Source organism: Xenopus tropicalis, chromosome 5 (assembly GCF_000004195.4).
Source record: "Xenopus tropicalis strain Nigerian chromosome 5, UCB_Xtro_10.0, whole genome shotgun sequence".
In the NCBI taxonomy this organism is placed as follows: domain Eukaryota; kingdom Metazoa; phylum Chordata; class Amphibia; order Anura; family Pipidae; genus Xenopus; species Xenopus tropicalis.
The window spans coordinates 132,107,901-132,125,368 of NC_030681.2; the positions used below are offsets into that span (position 1 = coordinate 132,107,901).

Sequence of the window (17,468 nt, forward strand, 5' to 3'; positions counted from 1 at the left end):
ATCATTTACAAGGTACTGTTTTATTATTACAGAGAAAAAGGAAATCAGTTTTAAAATTCTAAATTATTTGACTAATATGTAGTCTATGGGAGATGGGCTTTCTGTAATTTGGAGCTTTCTGGATTACAGGTTTCTGGATAAGGGATCCCATACCTATAACTGCATATTGTGATAAAAACCTAAACCCACTATAATGATCACTTGTTTTATTCTTGTTCTCTATCAGTGGGCTGATGCCAAGGTAGCTTTTGACTAGTGATGCGGGGGTTTACCCTTGTTGAAAATTTGGGGGACCATTGTGGGTTTGGGTTGGGTGTGGGTCAGACTGGGGAAGTACAGTCCTCTGCTCCCAAAGTTTCCCTGTCTTGGAACCAAAGTCGCACAGAAGTAGCATACAGAGTGGGAAGACGTAGGTCCATGTTCTGCATCTCCACTATATGGGCCTGGAAGGTTCAGGCAGGGCCACATACACAGAGAGGCACAACTACTTGTCATTCATTCTGGGAGAGTTGTGCCTCAGAGCGACTGATGGCAAAGTACATTGTGGGCAAAACATATGGCACTTTGCATCCTCAGTTCATCCAAGGAACAAGGAAGTAGAGAAAACAATATAATATTGTCTCTGTGGGCTAGTTATTCATTATAGGCCAACAGGAATATATAACTTTAAGCAACCATTATTGTTGCCAAGACTAAATTTATGTAAATATATATTAATTTTTTTTTAAAAATGACATGCGTCAAAACAAAGTCTTTGAAAAGATTAGAGAAACAGTGAAAAGTTTGTGAACGCCGACAATTATTTTCTGACACACCATTTTCACCATTTCACTAATTTTGCACTGCTTTGCAAATCTTTTCAAAGATTTGCCAATTTTTCTGGGAACTGAAAGACAGATTTCCTTATCACTGCTTATGAGCCCCATCTGCGCCAGTCTACAGACTGATGGCGCTAAGAGGTCCCAGCAGATACACTTTTTCACCTTGTGATTGCTTGAAGATGGTTTTAGCCTTGTATACTCTTCTGTAATATACAGATTATATTACAGTATATCATCCTCTATCCCACCACACAAGAGATTTGGGATAGACATCGCTGCCAAAGGTATTTCTTCTGCAAAGTTGGCACCCCTGATATGCAATATGTTTTAGCCCAGAAGTGTCAGGTCTTACAGAAACAAACCTTTGGTTGAATTCTGATACTAAAAGTGTCCTTGTGAGTTACAAAACCCGAGGGAATCCTCATCAAAGCCCCTGACGATCAGCAAATATTGTACACAAAGCATCAATGGCTGTATATCTGGGGGTTTATTTCCCATACTTAAGTATAGTCTCAAATACTTTATTACATGCTGTATTCTACTATACAGCGCTGCGTACATAAGTAGCACTTTATAAATAAAGATATACATACATACATACATTGAGAACTCTGAATATAAGTGACGCCCAACTTCCATTTATCTATTTAACATGATCATTTGGAAGTTGATTTTTACCTTGTTGTGCTGACTGGTGACTTTATGGTGAACTTTATATTTGATGATATATATCATATACAGAAACAAATATATATATTGCACGTCCTTAGACACAGCCGTCTGCAGTCACTCACAACTTTTCTCCCAACCGTTACCGAGCAGAATAAGTTGTTGTACATACAGAATTCAATCCTCTACTGCCCTCTTATGGCCATTATTGATAAGTACAGGCAACATTAAAAAAGTGACACTTTCTGAGCAGTGTATGGAGCCTCCAATAAGGGTCAGACCTAATTACTGTGTATATAAAGCAGCAGTGTAAGTGTGGCTCAGTCACTAGTGCAATTAAACAGACAAATCAGACTTATGATAGTTTGAGGAAACAGCAACAGTCTTTCATGTGTTCTTTTTCACAGGGACATGTGGCACAAACAAAAACCTTCATATATTTGCAGGATCTCACAAGTATTTAGATGTAGGGATTTAAAGGGACAGATTTACATACCTCTGCTCAATAAACAGGTTCAGCCTATTCCAAATTCTCAGGGGTGTTAGTCCTTCTTTTTTAGACCAAAGAGAAGGATCACCCAAACACCTACAGCTAAAAGTCATAAAAGTCATCAGGTCCATTCTCCCCACCATTGTTATGAAGTATTACAGAGGGCCAGTAACACCAAATATGCATTAATACAAGGGGGAATGTGCAAAATTGTCAGTGCAGCTACATAGGTTACTGGGCTATAAATGTTACCCCCACCCCACTTATGGCAGATCTAAGTCTAGTAGAATATCTGCTAAAAAGCATCGGGCATGTTAAGGGTTAACTTTGAATATTTTTGAGTTTGCCATAAAATGATGAATTTGTCATCATAGAACTTTTAGACCCAATGCATAATATGCATTATCTAATAAACCAGTGGAGCTCATAGACTGCAAGTAAACCAAAGCCGTTACTAAAGTGCAGGATAGCTTCCCTTAGGCATCATGGGGGATCCTGAGATTTGTACATCTGGAGCATAAATGATTTGTATTAAGAATCACTTTTATTTTGGAGAGCTCAGGAGCCCTCGAACAATTTAAAAGCAGTTCTGCGAGTGTGTAATTACAGTAGCCATCATGTGTATAACAATCCCAGGAACCACACCAAGTATTGCCTGGTTATATCAGGTATGATAAATTCACTGAACCTGGCATGCTGAGGTCAGAAGTCACAAGAAAGAATCCAACCACTTGGAAATAATCACACAAGCCGTTAGGGCTCATTTACATCCACAAGCACAGCAGGGACAGTGGGCAACTTGCGCCATTACCCACAGCCATTTGTGCCTAAAACCACTTTCAGCAAAATATGCTTTTTGTACTTCTGTACAGTTGCACTTGGCACCGCTCCGTCCTTCCATTCGGCACAGGGGAACCCAGGAGCTACCGCCACTTCCTGACCAGGTCCAATAGGCAATAGGTGCAGCTCTCTTGCAGGGAAACAATTGTGGCACATATCACTTGCATACCCAACACCACCAATAAAAAATATTTGCTGCAACTGCGCCTACTTAGTGATGAAGCACAAGTGCTGTTGCATCAAGAGAATAATCCATTTGTTTTCACAATGTTGCCCTTTTCACACTATGTCTAGATAAGTGATTGCACCCCATTGGCTCACAGTGGTTCATACTGTAAGAACCATTCAGTATGCAGTCGGCCAGGAGTTTATCCCCATAGGTCTTTATCCTCCCCCTGAAGGTAACAGCTGCCCCCCAAAAGCAGTGACTGTAGCAGTGGTCTCATTGAGGAGCCTTCGCTATGTTGTTCTAAGTAGATAAGACCAGCTTAGTAGACTGGGTAACTTATCCATATCTGGGGTCTTGTAAACAATAGAGAACATAAACAATGTTTATTTCACCCAAGTCTCAGGTATATTCAGTCCGGCCTGAATATGGGAAATCCTTCATATTTAAATCTTGAATACAACACAAGGTGCCTCAGGATTACACTGAAGTAACAGAAGTAGATGAACATTGTGTGAATCCTGTAATTCAGGCAGCGCTGAAGTGAAGTGTCTGTGATACACAGGATAAGAACTGGGCCTTGTCACGTCTCCATGGCTGAGCCAGGTCACAGTATTTGTATTTTGGTACTGCAGTCCTGCCTTATAATTGTATATGGGATTTTATTGCTGGGTTCACTGCTGGTGATCTTCTCACAGTCCTCTAAGAAGTGAGGCCGAGTCATCTTCTGGGAGGAGAAGGGCTCCATCTGTGATAGAGAAAGGGAAGGAGTAAGCTACAGTAATGCTATTCTAACCGGCTGGTTCCCTCCCAGAAGGTATCATAGAGATCCTTAGAAGATAATATATAATATAAGCAGTATGTGCTTTTACTGTGCTTATTGTTTATTGCCCTGGTTAATAACAAAATAAACACTTACAAAACAGGGCCACAATATTGCAGTGTGTCCCTGCTGAGTGTTTCCTAGTACTTGGAATCTACTAACTGGTAGATTCTTGCAAAGGGATCATAAAACAATATAGGGCACAGGGTAGGTTATAAGGAAGGTAATTCCTTTATATTATAGAGCAACATGTTGCTCCCCAACCCTTGGATGTTGCTCCCAGTGGCCTCAAACAAGTGCTCATTTTTAAATTCTTGCTTGGGGCAAGTTTTGGATGCATAAAAAACCAGGGGTACATGGGGCCTCTTATATGCTGCCAGTCCACATAGGGGCTACCAATAACCAATAACAGCCCATATTGGACACCCCCAGGAACTTTTTGCATGCTTGTGTTGCTCTCCAACTTTTTTTATTTTTGAATGTGGCTGATGGGTAATAAAGGTTGGGGATCCCTGTTCTAGAGATCAGTTGGCTAAAGAAAATTCATTATGCCATTATGCATTCCATATTTTAAAGTTTCATATCTTTTTTGCACAAAACCATTGGAGCTGTGCAAGGCTGAGTATTTTATTCAGCAGCAGAAAAGAATTCCTATCAATGTGAACTGCAAGGCCAGATAATGTGATTACCAGTGTTTTAGGGATCTTTCCGTGTGGGAAGCATGAATACCGCATGATGAGGGCCACGTTCCTCAGTAAAGCAAGCAGAATCACCAGCCCAACGATGACACCAAAGAGGGATATGAAGCCAACAGTTAAAGTGGACAGTTCTGATCCTGCTGAGACAGAAGTCACACATATGAGGGGCCTTAAGAAAAACACATTTTGTTTTGTCTTCTTCATATTCAGATTGGAATGAATGACTTTATTTCACATCATGTGACTGTGGGCTTCCCTACTCTGTCCCTTTAGGGGTGTATTCTCAGCATCACTATGCATTTATGTACCAAACCCCCTTAATGTTCCTTTATTCTCTCCTGGCAAGCAATTTTTATTTTGCCAGGAGAGAATAAAAGCCAGTAATTGACACTGGCACCTCAGCATTCCCTCAGCAATAAATGAAGTGACCTTCTGCTGTCAGGCTGCAGGCTCCCAAACTCACAACAGGAATTTCTCATCCCATATTTTTTGCTTAATAAGGGAGAGCAGGATAATTCCCTAAATGAGATCCCCAGTACTTGTGGTCTTGGGCAAGTCACTTAGAGTACAGGTGTGGGATCTGTTATCTGGAAACCCGAAAGCTTCAAATTACAAAAAGGCCACCTCCCATAGAGTCCATTTTAACCAAATGATTCTAATTTTTAAACAGTGATTTGTACTAGATCCCAATGTTTTGGTGGCAAAACAACCATATTGGGATTATTTAATGTTTAAATGATTTTTTATAAGACTTAATATATGAAGAGATTCAAATAACAGAAAGACCTTTTATCTGGAAAACCCCAGGTCACCGGCATTCAGGATAACTGGTCTCATACCTGTACCTAACATTGGCTGAATGTTCCATTGGGAAGGAGCCCTTGATGCCTGAAACAGTATAACTAGAGGTGCTACATAAAGATAAAAATAACTGACCTTTTAAAGCAAAGTCCCTTCCCCAATGCTAAAAGTGGGAACCTTCACTATTTCCTCTATGACAATCATAACTGCCTCTTTGTGCAATTATCAGTAAATGATCAGCATTGTCTATTTTAGTATCCACGACAAGATGAGCTGCTACTAGTAGCTCTGGGTGTCTTCACCCTAACAAGCTAAATAATGTAATGCATACAATAAACATGTTTAGACACCGCTCATTTATTTACAGATAAAAAGGGGTCTCCTTTATTCCAAAAAAAGAGTTAGGGGTGAAGACTCACAGAGCTACTAGTAGCAGCTACTTGTCACAGCTACTAAAATAGACAATGCTGATCATTTACTGATAACTGTCTCTACATGTATTTTAGCAGAGGCAGTTCTCAGTATTGTCTATGGCAGGGGATTTTATGGTGTTTACTAGCTGTGAGAAGTAGCTGCTACTAAGTAGCTCCGTGTGTCTTCACCCATAGTTTAACTCTGTCCCTCTAACTCCTATTACAGCTTAGAATGTACCTCTAGAAAAGGTAAATATCAGGGATAGGTTGATCTTTACGATAACTCCAGATAAACATCTACAAATAAACACATAATGGGGATTGCTCTTACCCTTTGCTGCTGCACACACGACATCACTCCTACTACTGTTTCTCTTGATGGGCACGGCATATGCAATCACCTGGGCACAGTATTCATGCCCTCCTTCTGCTTTTTCCAGGTGGAAGATTGTAGCCCCTCTGTACATCTTCTTACTGACCACCTATGGACAAATGATCATGGGGGTCAGTGCGGAGCACAGGGCTATTTGGGGAAATGTACAGGTATAGGACCCGTTATCCGGAATGCTCGGGACCAAGGGTATTCTAGATAAGGGGTCTCCATACCTACTAAAAAAATAATAAAACATTAATTAAATCCTATAGGCTTGTTTTGCCTCCAATAAGGATTAATTATATCTTAGTTGGGATCAATTACAAGGTACTGTTTTATTATTACAGAGAAAAAGGAAATCGGTTTTAAAATTCAGAATTATTTGATTAAAATGGAGTCTATGGGAGACTATGGGGGCTTTCCGTAATTCGGAGCTTTCTGGATAACGGGTTTCCGGATAAGGGATCCCACACCTGTAATCACTTTGCATTTTTCTTGCAAAGTAAAGTAATATCTGCACAATCCCGTTGCTTGGTAGCTAAATGGGAATGCACATTTATAATATAAAGATAAGCCTTTTCTAACCAACAGCTCCTCTCTACCTGCTCACTAGAGGTCTACAACTCACAACACACACAAAGCTAGGAAAATGCTTTCCTGTAGTTGTCGCAACAGAAAACCTATGCTTTCTCCTTTTATCAGTTCCGGCAGTCTCAGCAAACATATTCCCTATGAACACAGTATGGTTGAGCCAGGGCTCCCTTTAACTGGTGCCCATCTCTCATCTTCATACATTCAAACACTCACCTTGTCCTTATGTCCTTTCTTCCAATAAAAGACAAAAAAAATAAACTGTGGCCCAAAGTATTCGGTTTCCAGTGTCAGTAGTGGCCCTGTGGAGTGGAATTTAATTGCTGGAGGAGTAAGGACACCTGTAAAATATAAGCTACTATAAAAAGTGTTTGTCATTTATATTGTGTATATTTATAGATAACATTAATCATTCACATCCATCTATTTCCAGCTTTTGCAGTGAAAATAATACAGACCATGAAGAGTAGCAGAACTAGCAGCAGGTTGTTGCTTACTTGTATTCCTATTGAAGGGTGTCTCTAGCTTTGCCCAGTCGGAATTTTGGCTTCCCAGCTCTGCTCGCACCCGCAGTTCATACTGTACAGTAGAGGCGATTTCCTCAGTCACGTTGCACCAGTGAGCAGTGATGGACTGGCAGCTATCTACATTAGTCCAGTGCTGGCTTTTATAATGGCGCTCATACTCCCTGATAACACAAGGAGACGCAGTTAGAGTGCTACTAACCAAGATTATTGGATTTATTATTTGGCAGAGTGTCAGTGGCACAGCATCACGTGGCATCTAGAAGAGGCAGCTTCAGTACTTAGTGTGAGTGTCTGGGCAGGGATGCCAGATGTTTAAATCTCAAAGCTAAATGTGCTTGCATGGGGCCTGGGCATTGTGATAGGGAGGGGAGTCAATGTACAGGCAGAATGCCCATGGGGAGGGAGCCAGGAACTGGGGAATGACAGGGCCAGGTCAGTGTTGGGAAAAAGGGAACCAGAGGAGAACCTAGTTTGTTAGCTTGCCTGTAAAGGGGGATGGAGACATGAGGGTTTGATGGAGGAACTGAAGGGGGTGTTATGGAGAAAAGCCACGTCTAGGAGTGACAACAGCCTTAAGCGGCTATCGGAGGTTATAATAATTATATTTAATGATAATTAATATAATTATAATTTTTTAAATATGATATAAATGTAACTGTTTACAGTGGCCTTACACTTAACTGGTGTTAATATATGTTATTTATGGTATGTTGTATTATAGAGGGGGAGGAGCTTGGTGTTGTTGGGAGGAGCCTATACAATTGACACTGCCCCCTCAAGTACTTTTCCCAGACCCCAGCAAATAACCACCATACAAAATAAAGATTTGGGCAAAAAATCAAATGGAAGTTTCTTACCCTTGAACTTGAACTGAATATTTCACAGTTCCTTCGGCATTTAAGATGGGATCCCAATACAGGCAGTGCTTCATGTTGGAGGATTTCATGTAAATGTTACTTGGAGTGGGAAGCTTGGCTAGGAAAAGAGAAAATACATAAGATATAGATACAAGGATGGTAAATGTGGAGATTCATTGGGATTTGCATGAGCATCTAATCACTTTCATATATCTGATTTCTGAAAGAAAAGCTACAAATGTATTTTTTATCTTTAATAAGATAAAGTGTGACAAGATGAAACAAGGAAGGATAAGAAAATAAACAGAAGTGGGGATAAAGGTGGGTTGCGGTTGGAATATTCTAGAGTGGGTTTGGTTGATGAAAGTAGTGGGCGGGGCAACTGGTCATTGGTTAATGAAGGGGGTGACTGGGGAAACTGGGGATTCACTGGCAGAGGGTAAAGTGCAGTGGAAATCCTGTCTGGGGGGTGGATTTAAAGGTGTAAATAAGGAAGATACCAGAGCCGAGGGCGTCTTCCGCCCCTATACAATAATATCAAAGTAGGTTTAGACATGGCCCTCAAGCAATACAAGCTGTTCCTATATACATATAAACTTACTAAACCTGTATGTATAATGAGCTTTATGAACATTGTGTGCTGTGAACACGCACTTCAGTGAACAATACATCAGCATTCATTCTCATCCACATTCCTTGAATTCCTCATTTCTGTAAGGGAAAGATACCCCTCTTGCAACTCTATAACTGGGGAGACTTTCTGCCCCTGCAAGTTTCAATCTGTTATATGGAAAGTGAGGCAGAATTGTACACTATGCCAATTTAATGATTCATTCAAAGATTTAGATCAGTGATGGTGAAACTGAGAAGCCTATTTACAATTATACTACAACTCCCATAAGCAGTTAGGGGGGCACGGAAATGGTCTGATTAATATTTACAGTATCTACAGCACTAGTAATGGGGCTCTTATGGGCGCCAAAGATTCTATGTTGTACAGCACTGAAAGTGTTAATGGCCTAGCTAAATTAAAACGGATTAATAAATCAAAATACATTAATAGTAACTAATATTTCCCCTTACATTGCCCCAGTTTGAAGCTCCTGTCAGCACATTAGTTATTACTATGATTGTTTATTAAGTGGCTACTCTAAGCTGTTTAGTTATTGGCCGAGCTACTGGAGGGGTATATTGGGGCATATTTATTGCAAATAAAGCAAACATCATCAAGTAGTCGCTCCTAGCCTGGCGGTAGAAACTGCTGCAGGCAGGAGGTACAGTTTTGCACAATTTAAAGCATATTTATCAAAGTGAAAAAATAGAGCCAACCACAGTTCTAAGCTCTGTATTCATTTGTATAATATACTTAGTTATATTTATCAAGGGGTAAAAAAAATGTTTGTATTTTCACCCAAATAGAATAACAAGAGAACTGAGGAACATCCCTCTGGCAAGCAGTGGTAAAATTAGGCAAACTATATTTTCGCCCTTTGATAAATGTGCCCCGCTGGCTGTTTAAAGGGGTTCAGTGGGAGTTCTGTTCTCACAACAGTGAAATATTACTTCTATAGCGTCGCACTTTATGTAAATAAACGTCCTCTGCCCTGGGCCCCACCCCCATAAAAAAGTAGCCCTGGATGAAGGGAAAATTGCATTCAGTGATGCATTGGAGGGTACAGAGAGCTCTGGGCCAAACCCCACAGGTGCAGGTGTTTATGGTTAAAGAGAGTCCATGTGTAACCCCCATCCCTGTCCCTTCCAAACTCACAACGCAATTCATATGAACTGAAATGACACAAAAACAGGAAATATTTTCTAAATTCCATTTGAATAGATTTTTTTTGTACATATTTTCACCACATGTGACAAACCGGCTCTACATGTTAAAATTCCCAGTAAGGATCTTCATGAGTTTCACAGGTGCAATCCAGTTACAGATATGTTTATCATTAGTTTAACTGCTAATTACCCACTTACATTCCTGCCCCCCCCCCCCCCCCATATTTATTCATTACCTGCCCAAAGGCAACAAAGGGAGCTCAGCTCAATAAAGGCAGCACTGCTCAGTATTTGCACTCAGGGGCTGATACTGATGTCTGCAATGGCTTTAAGGGCATATTTATGAAACAGTGCAATTAACCTTAGGGTAGTACTGACAGTATTAAAGTGGGAGTACAATTGGGGCACTTACCCCAGATGAACACAGTAGTCAACTGAGGTTACACATTTTTCTAAGGTAATATTGTGAGACCTAAACCCCAATAACTGGCTGCACACAAATCTGTTCTTTACTTCTTAGGTTTCATCTTGCCACTTGTCTTACATCTATCCTTATTAGGTGCAAAGACCTTCTATTATAATAATCCCACAAGAAACCAACAGTGGCTGAGGCCTGGTAGCACTGAGGATTTTGTCTGCTATCCCTGGGTATAGGAGGTCTGATAATGCCTACTGATAACTTCCACATGCAAACCTACAGTAACTCTCCGCCAACCTGTCAGCCATTGGCATGGGGCTGGGGAATAGCAGACCAGGATGTTCCTATAAATCACCCACAAGAGGTTGGTATCACTGTCTCCATACATTTTATATAGCCTGCATGGAAAAATCCCATGTAAAAGGTAATCTCCCCTATTAAGTATAATTCAGCAGCTGTATAATGGCAGAAAGTTGCCAGTCAGGTTAAAATTCAGGGACACTGCACTTCAAATACACAGAGGCCCAAACAGCCCCCACCAGCCCACTAAATAGTGACTGTCTATGGCATCTTACAGCAGTCCCACTGGCATTTGCCAGAATCCACAGATTGCCAGTCCGGGCCTGAGCTCTGATCATGCATGCTACAATTCATTGGGAAAAATAAACTATTATAAATACACTATTGCATTATTATAAAAGTTGTTTCAATCTACAGGTCTCTAAAAAGCATCTACATTATTTGCTTAAATATTTTTTACAGAGTTGTGGCATTCGGTGTCATTTCTTGGTGCATAACGCTTCATTGTCCTGGTTGGCATTGCCTCCAAGTGAGAACAGTTTAGCAACTTGCCTAAAATGAGCCAATTTCTTGCAGAGAAACAACCAACCATATTAATGAACACAATACAATTAATTGTGCAAATCCAATGACCTGGCACAGCAGAGGTACAGTAAGGTAGCAGGCAAACGTGCAAGCAAGCAGGCGTGGGGTGTGTATGTCAAGTAATGCCTTTGCTTTGGGTAACAATGCTGCTTGGCCCAGCTCTGACCCACCCACCTCTCTTCCTGCCTTTCCCACTCCGAGACTCCACAAAAGCTTTAATTAATCTGTATAATATGAAAGCTTTGTGATGTTATCAGTTATTGTAATTGATAATTAGGGATGCAATGCTGCTGTGTTTCATAATGTAAAAATAATGTACCATCATTGTAAAATATGAATACAGTGGAGAGGGAGTAATTTACTAATGCCACAGACACACGTGCTATTGCACTAACTGCACCTCTTAGTATTCATTTACCCAGTACATGCATTTGGGGCATTGCTGCAGCACCTAGAACCAGATAAATGGACAAGGTTTCTTTGCACACAGGTGCTCCTTTATGTGCATACCTGTCTGAATGGCATGCAAGTGAAAAGGGTGCTAGGGGCTGAGATGGGGGGCACCTACTACCCTCCCCCACTGTTTTCACCTGGAAAGAAGAGGTCTTTGTGCCTATTATTTACACTTTGTCCCCTTTCCCACTATATGTAAGCCAACTTTGAGTTCCTTGACCAGTATAAAAGCATTTACTCCTATATGTAATAAATGGCACTAAGTTTGCCCATTAGCAGTAACCCATAGCAACCAATAAGATGCAGTAAATGCACTGGCTGCTATTGGTTAGTGCTCCATGGTAAACATAGTGCCTTTTATTGCATAACCCTGGGGCCTTGAACTTTCTCAAAAGTCTTTTATGACTTCTAATACAAGTCGGAGAGTAGGTAGGGTACGAAATAAGGGACTCGTGCTTGCCTCTCCCAAACCACCCATCATGAATTCAGTACGGTCAAACACAGACAGCTCTGTTTCCATCTAGAAATGCACAAAATGTCTTAATGTCCTTAGCATATTAATAATGGAGTAAATAGGACTTCTTGTCATTGCACCCTAATTGCCCCCCTGCTTAATAATTTAAAACGTAGTGGTGAGCACAACTTTCCCTTGTTTGCAATGAAAAGTGCAAGTCTTTGTGCCAGCAGGGCAAAGTGCAAATAGTATGGCGGCTTGCAACTTTTTGTTTTTTTGCCCTAATCTAAATGAGCCACTAGAAGTCAACTTTAAGTTTCACAACCACTCGCCTGTGGCCTTGAATGGCATGGATTATTTTCTATCACTGGTGTCATGTCTGACTGATATCTGTCCAATTGGGCAGAATTTGATAAAGGCAGATTGAAAAAAGCCTGTTGGGTCAAGAAGCACATCGGCACATTGATCCTCACCCTGACAGCCTGCATCCCTTCTATGTGATCTAATAGTTTGTCACATTTGTTCACACTCTGCAAGTATAAGGGCGCCTCTAACATGATAATAAGATTAGAAATGCTGCAAATCTACAAACTACTGTAATTTGGCATTTGGATTTGGCAGCAGAGCTGAATCCAGACCCTTTGACTTTGAAGGTCTGGAAAACATAACATGACAATTTTTTGTTCGCAACTTGTGCCGTTTTTAAAATTTGTCCTAAATTTATATATGTTAATTAGGGTTTGAATTAAGTTTGGGATTCAATTAATTGTTTCTGTAGGATTCTGCATTTGGCTGAACTGATGATTTGGTGCACCCCTAAATCAGACTGCTGCCCCCTTTTTGCCCATTCTCGGCAATATCTGTTTTAATAAACAGCAGTTTTTAGATACATGTCAGATAGAAACCATAAATTTGCAATGAGTGCTTTTGATGTTGCTACGACAATGACTTGTGTGCGTTCACGGTTCACCTTTTACTAAGAGTAGCGTGAGATCCTTACAGTAATAACATTAAAATCTAGAACTGACTTCCTCATAACCACAAACCTTGTGTCTGATTCACAGTGTGCCCACATTCTGAGAGGTATGTCATTATTTGCACACTGAGAAGCAAACGTATCAAGAATAGTTATATATGTGTGTTCCTCTGTGTGTGTATCTGTGTATCTGTGTGTGTGTGTGTGTGTGTGTGTGTGTCTGTGTGTGTGTATATTTGCCTAGCATTGCTGCTCTGTTTGTGGCACATACCCTTAGGTTCAGGTTTTGCAATGCAATTATAAGCATTTTTGTTCTTTAAATGCAATGTGTACCATTGTTGAACATCAAACAACTGCTCATTCATCCAAGTTGAAAAATAAGAGTGGTCAAGCATTCAACAAAACAAATTGTAAAATTTCCATGGCCATATGGCCCCCTCCTATATAGAATCATATTAAAATCTATGTTGATGTTCTGCTATGTTATTTGCGCGTTTATTTAGAAAATGTATAATAACCATCAATATACAGTATATACTGTATAGGATATTAAGACATTCTGAGCATTAAGCTACTGAGATATTCCCTAACCTTTAAGCAAAACAGACATTGTTTGCCCATATATTGCTATATATTAGCAAGTCATCCCCGGTCTGGCCAGTCCTACACTGACTTTCACCTGATTCATTAAGAATTCTACTGCTTCATTATACATTTTACACAGGGACTGAGCTTTACCTGCAATTTTTTTGCTTTCAAGGTTAAATTTTGTGGTCACAGCCTCATTGCACCCCCGCCTAATGGTTTAACGTTTAGTGGTTGAGCACAACTTTCCCTTTTTTGCTATAGTTTATAAGGAGCAGTGGCCAGCTCCATGTTGTAGAGGGTGATCAGGTGTCAGGTGATCCCAATGGGCCAATAAAAGGGTTTCAGGCAGTGTTGGACTGGGACCCCAGGGGCCCACCAGAAAACCTTAGACCATAGGCCCCCTCTCCAAACTATTTTTCCTCCTTTCCTCACCCAACCTCTTTATTCTCCTAGTCCCTTTTATTTACTGTACATGCTAGCATCTATTCTTCCATCTATTTCTCCTCTTCATTTCCATTTAGAAATAGGTAATGACCATATAGCAGGCCATTTGGTAAAGGGCAGGAGGGCCCACTGACACCTGGGCCCACCGGGAGATTTCCTGGTATCCTGGTGGCCAGTCTGGCACTGGTTTCAGGTAAAACTCAATGATGATTTTAAAAGCTGCTACATTATTTCAAGAGTCAGAATACTGTATCAGCTTTTAAAATCATCTTTGATGTATAAATTTATGAAGACACTGCTTTTAAAAGTAATTACAGATAATTTAAAAACACTAAGACCCTTTAATGAAAGTATATTGAAAAGGTACTATGAATTACATTTACTTTTAATATAAAAACTTTTTGGTTGGGGGGCCCTTTGATTTCTAGCATGTTACAGATGGACCTATTCTAGACAACTTTTCAGTTTGTCTTAATTATTTATTTTTTCAGGTGTTTGGATTATAAAACTTCCTAATCTGCCTGTTTCCAGCTGGATCACTGACCACAGTAACTGTCATTAACAAAAATTAATTGTGAGTTTTCAACTTATTTTTTATATTTTGTTATGCTTTTTATCAAGCCCTCTCCTAGGGAATTTTCATTCTGACCTACAAGCTGCAGCCTGGTTGCTTGGGAATGAAGCTTAGCAACAAATAGAAGTGGAAATTCCAAGCCTGAACATTGCAGAGCAAAACAACATATGCAAATTCTATTTTGACACCAAGGTCCAATGGTCCAAAGCAACAAATATCATTTAACTCTTTCCCTGCTGCCAACAATGTTGATTTAAGGTTTCTGGCTTTAGGGTTACACCACAAAGTTTGATTCATTTCTGTGCCCTATTGTGTTTATATAAATTCCTCCTACTCACGCACAGAGCTTTGTCTTCAGGCTCTGATGTTACAACCAGTATAACCCCTGGCTCAGTATAGGGCTCATGCTGCAAATTCCCTTTTGCCTTTTAATGAAGAAACATCTATAGTCTGGTTAAGAGCTAACAATCAAAGCGACAGTGCTGTGAATTTGCAGTTTTCTGATTAGTATTATTCATTGGCATAACTATATACAGTATACAGTAGACCCCATGGTTGTGGTGGGGCCCGGGCAGCAGGGGGGCCCAAACCACAGGGTCTGCTGGGCCTTAGTTCCCCCTTCCCGGCCCCCCTCCTGCCTTATATAAAGTGGCACGATCAGGACCGGGGGGGGGGGACTGGTTGCACTGGGCCCTCTCAAAAGATTTTGCAGGGGGGCCCCGCTCTGCCAAGTTAGACTGCGGGTATTATTGATAATTATTGATTATAGCTCTGAGCTGACATAATTTGCTTTACAGAAGTAATTCATCTTTCACATCAGTCCCAGCCCTAGTGGAACTTACAAGTCACACACATTCACACATAGTTGGGTCACTTATATAGAAACCTAATAACCCAGCTGTATGTTTGTGAAGTGCGGGAGGAAACCCCAATACCCCTCAGAACATACAGATTCTCTGGCTGGAATCAAATACAGGGATGTCAGTGCTGCAGGGCAGTCAGTCTCAAGAGCTATTGTGAAAGGAGGAGAAGGCAGCACCAGTCTTGCACTTGTAAACCCCTTGGTGTAATGAATTCATCCTTGTCTGTATACCTGACAGACCCTCTATAGCAGTGACCACCAGCCAGTGGCTCAGGGCAACATGTTGCTCACCGACCCCTTGGATGTTGCTCCCAGTGGCCTCAAAGCAGATACTCATTTTTGAATTTCTGGCTTGGTAGCATGTTTTGGCTGCATAAAAACCTGGCATACTGCCAAACAGAGCTTCCTGTAGGCTGCCAGTCTACACAGGGGCTACCAAATAGCTCTTATTTGGCACCCTCAGAACTATTTTCATGCTTGCTTTGCTCCCCAACACTTTTTCAATTTGAATGTGGTTCGCGTGTATAAAAGGTTGGGGTTACCTGATCAACAGCTAGAGGAAAGGAGGGGCTTGTTTATACAGAGCTCTTTATGTCTGATTACAGGACATGTGTGGTAGTAATGGTAAAACAAAACAATGATCCCTGTTTACTAGTTAAATGTTGTGTGCAAATGGCTGGTATTAAACTGTATCCAGCACAACAGTTTGTAGGCCAGGAATTCTGTGCTACACGTCAAGCACTAATGAGTCATTCTGTCGTAATGAGCAGTTCACTTATTTTGATGGAACAAATTGTGCTGGGAGAGAGAGAGTCAGAAAGAGAGAGAGAGAAAGAGATACTTAAAGGGTTAGTTCACTTTTAAATAACTTTTAGTATTACATAGATATGGTTATTCTGAGATAATTTGCAATTGGTCTTCATTTTTTATTTTTTGTTGTTTTTCAATTATTTGGCTTTTTGATCAGCAGCTCTTTTTTGGAATTTCAGCAGCTATCTGGTTGCTAGGACCTTGTTCACCTTAGCAACCAGGCAGTGGATTGCACAAGAGATTGGAATATGAATAAGAGAGGGGCGGAATAAAAAGTAACAATAATAATAAATTTGTAGCCATTGGCTGCCATTTGAAAGCTGGAAAGAGGCAGAAGAGAAAGGCAAATAATTCTGAAACTATAACAAATAAACAATGAAGACCAATTGTAAAGTTGCTAGAATCAGGATATTCTATAACATACTAAAAGTTAACTTAAAGGTGAACCACCCCACCACTGAGATAAGAACTACTGCACCTTGAGCAGTTGCTGCTGAACTGTGACTCCCTTCAGTCCTGAACAGTCAGCCCTTACTCAAGAAACCACTGAGAGCCAAGCTATTCCAAAACGTATGCTTATCATCAAGCCAGAGATCTTCCGCATAGGGTTCTGATGCAGCAAAGTTACCTGCTAAAGTCACAGAGGTGCAAACCATCACCACTGACATCTCTAGGAGGCCCATGGTTCCAATAATCCAGCTACACCGGCAGGTTCCCATGGCCGCTGGTTCTGTGGGTCGTCGCTTCCCTCACAGGCAGCTCTGTAGGTGAGACACTACCAGTAACAAGCATGTCGGATTAGCAGTGAGACTAGAGAATCTTGTTCTGCACCAACCTGCTCTAGGGAGGGGAGGGACACGGCTATACATTATTCAGCAGTGACACAGAATAACAGAGTGCAGCCCAACTCACGTGGAACTCTAAGTACTCCCTAACCCTGTTGCACTGCTCACTGGGGCAGGAATGTGATCAGGACAGGCTGCCCTACATACTAAATATTCCTCAGCAAAGTGTATGGAGAATACTGGGTGATCTCTGATCCTATCCTTTCACCTGATTCTGATACAGTTGGTGGCTCTCAATAACAAAACCTTGTCATCAGTCTGTGCCCCTAGGGTCTGTACTTGGTCCACTGTAGTTTTCTATATAAATTCTT

General features: G+C 40.8%; 1 protein-coding gene across 2 annotated transcripts; it reads right to left on the minus strand.

Moving 5' to 3' along the window:
• Positions 1-1,289: 1,289 nt before the first annotated feature.
• On the minus strand, positions 1,290-17,184 carry il20rb (interleukin 20 receptor subunit beta). Of its 2 annotated transcripts, none has more exons than XM_004917771.4 (7): positions 16,941-17,184; positions 8,070-8,187; positions 7,183-7,373; positions 6,902-7,026; positions 6,053-6,203; positions 4,499-4,647; positions 1,290-3,734 (listed from the first exon to the last, which is right to left on the minus strand). In XM_004917771.4, the coding sequence occupies exons 1-7, from the start codon at positions 17,029-17,031 to the stop codon at positions 3,594-3,596; spliced, it is 966 nt and encodes a 321-aa protein (XP_004917828.1). In that variant the 5' UTR covers positions 17,032-17,184; the 3' UTR covers positions 1,290-3,593. The 2 variants fall into 2 exon arrangements, with proteins under 2 accessions (XP_004917828.1, XP_004917829.1); XM_004917772.4 differs by having other exon boundaries at positions 4,499-4,644; positions 16,941-17,180.
• Positions 17,185-17,468: the final 284 nt, after the last annotated feature.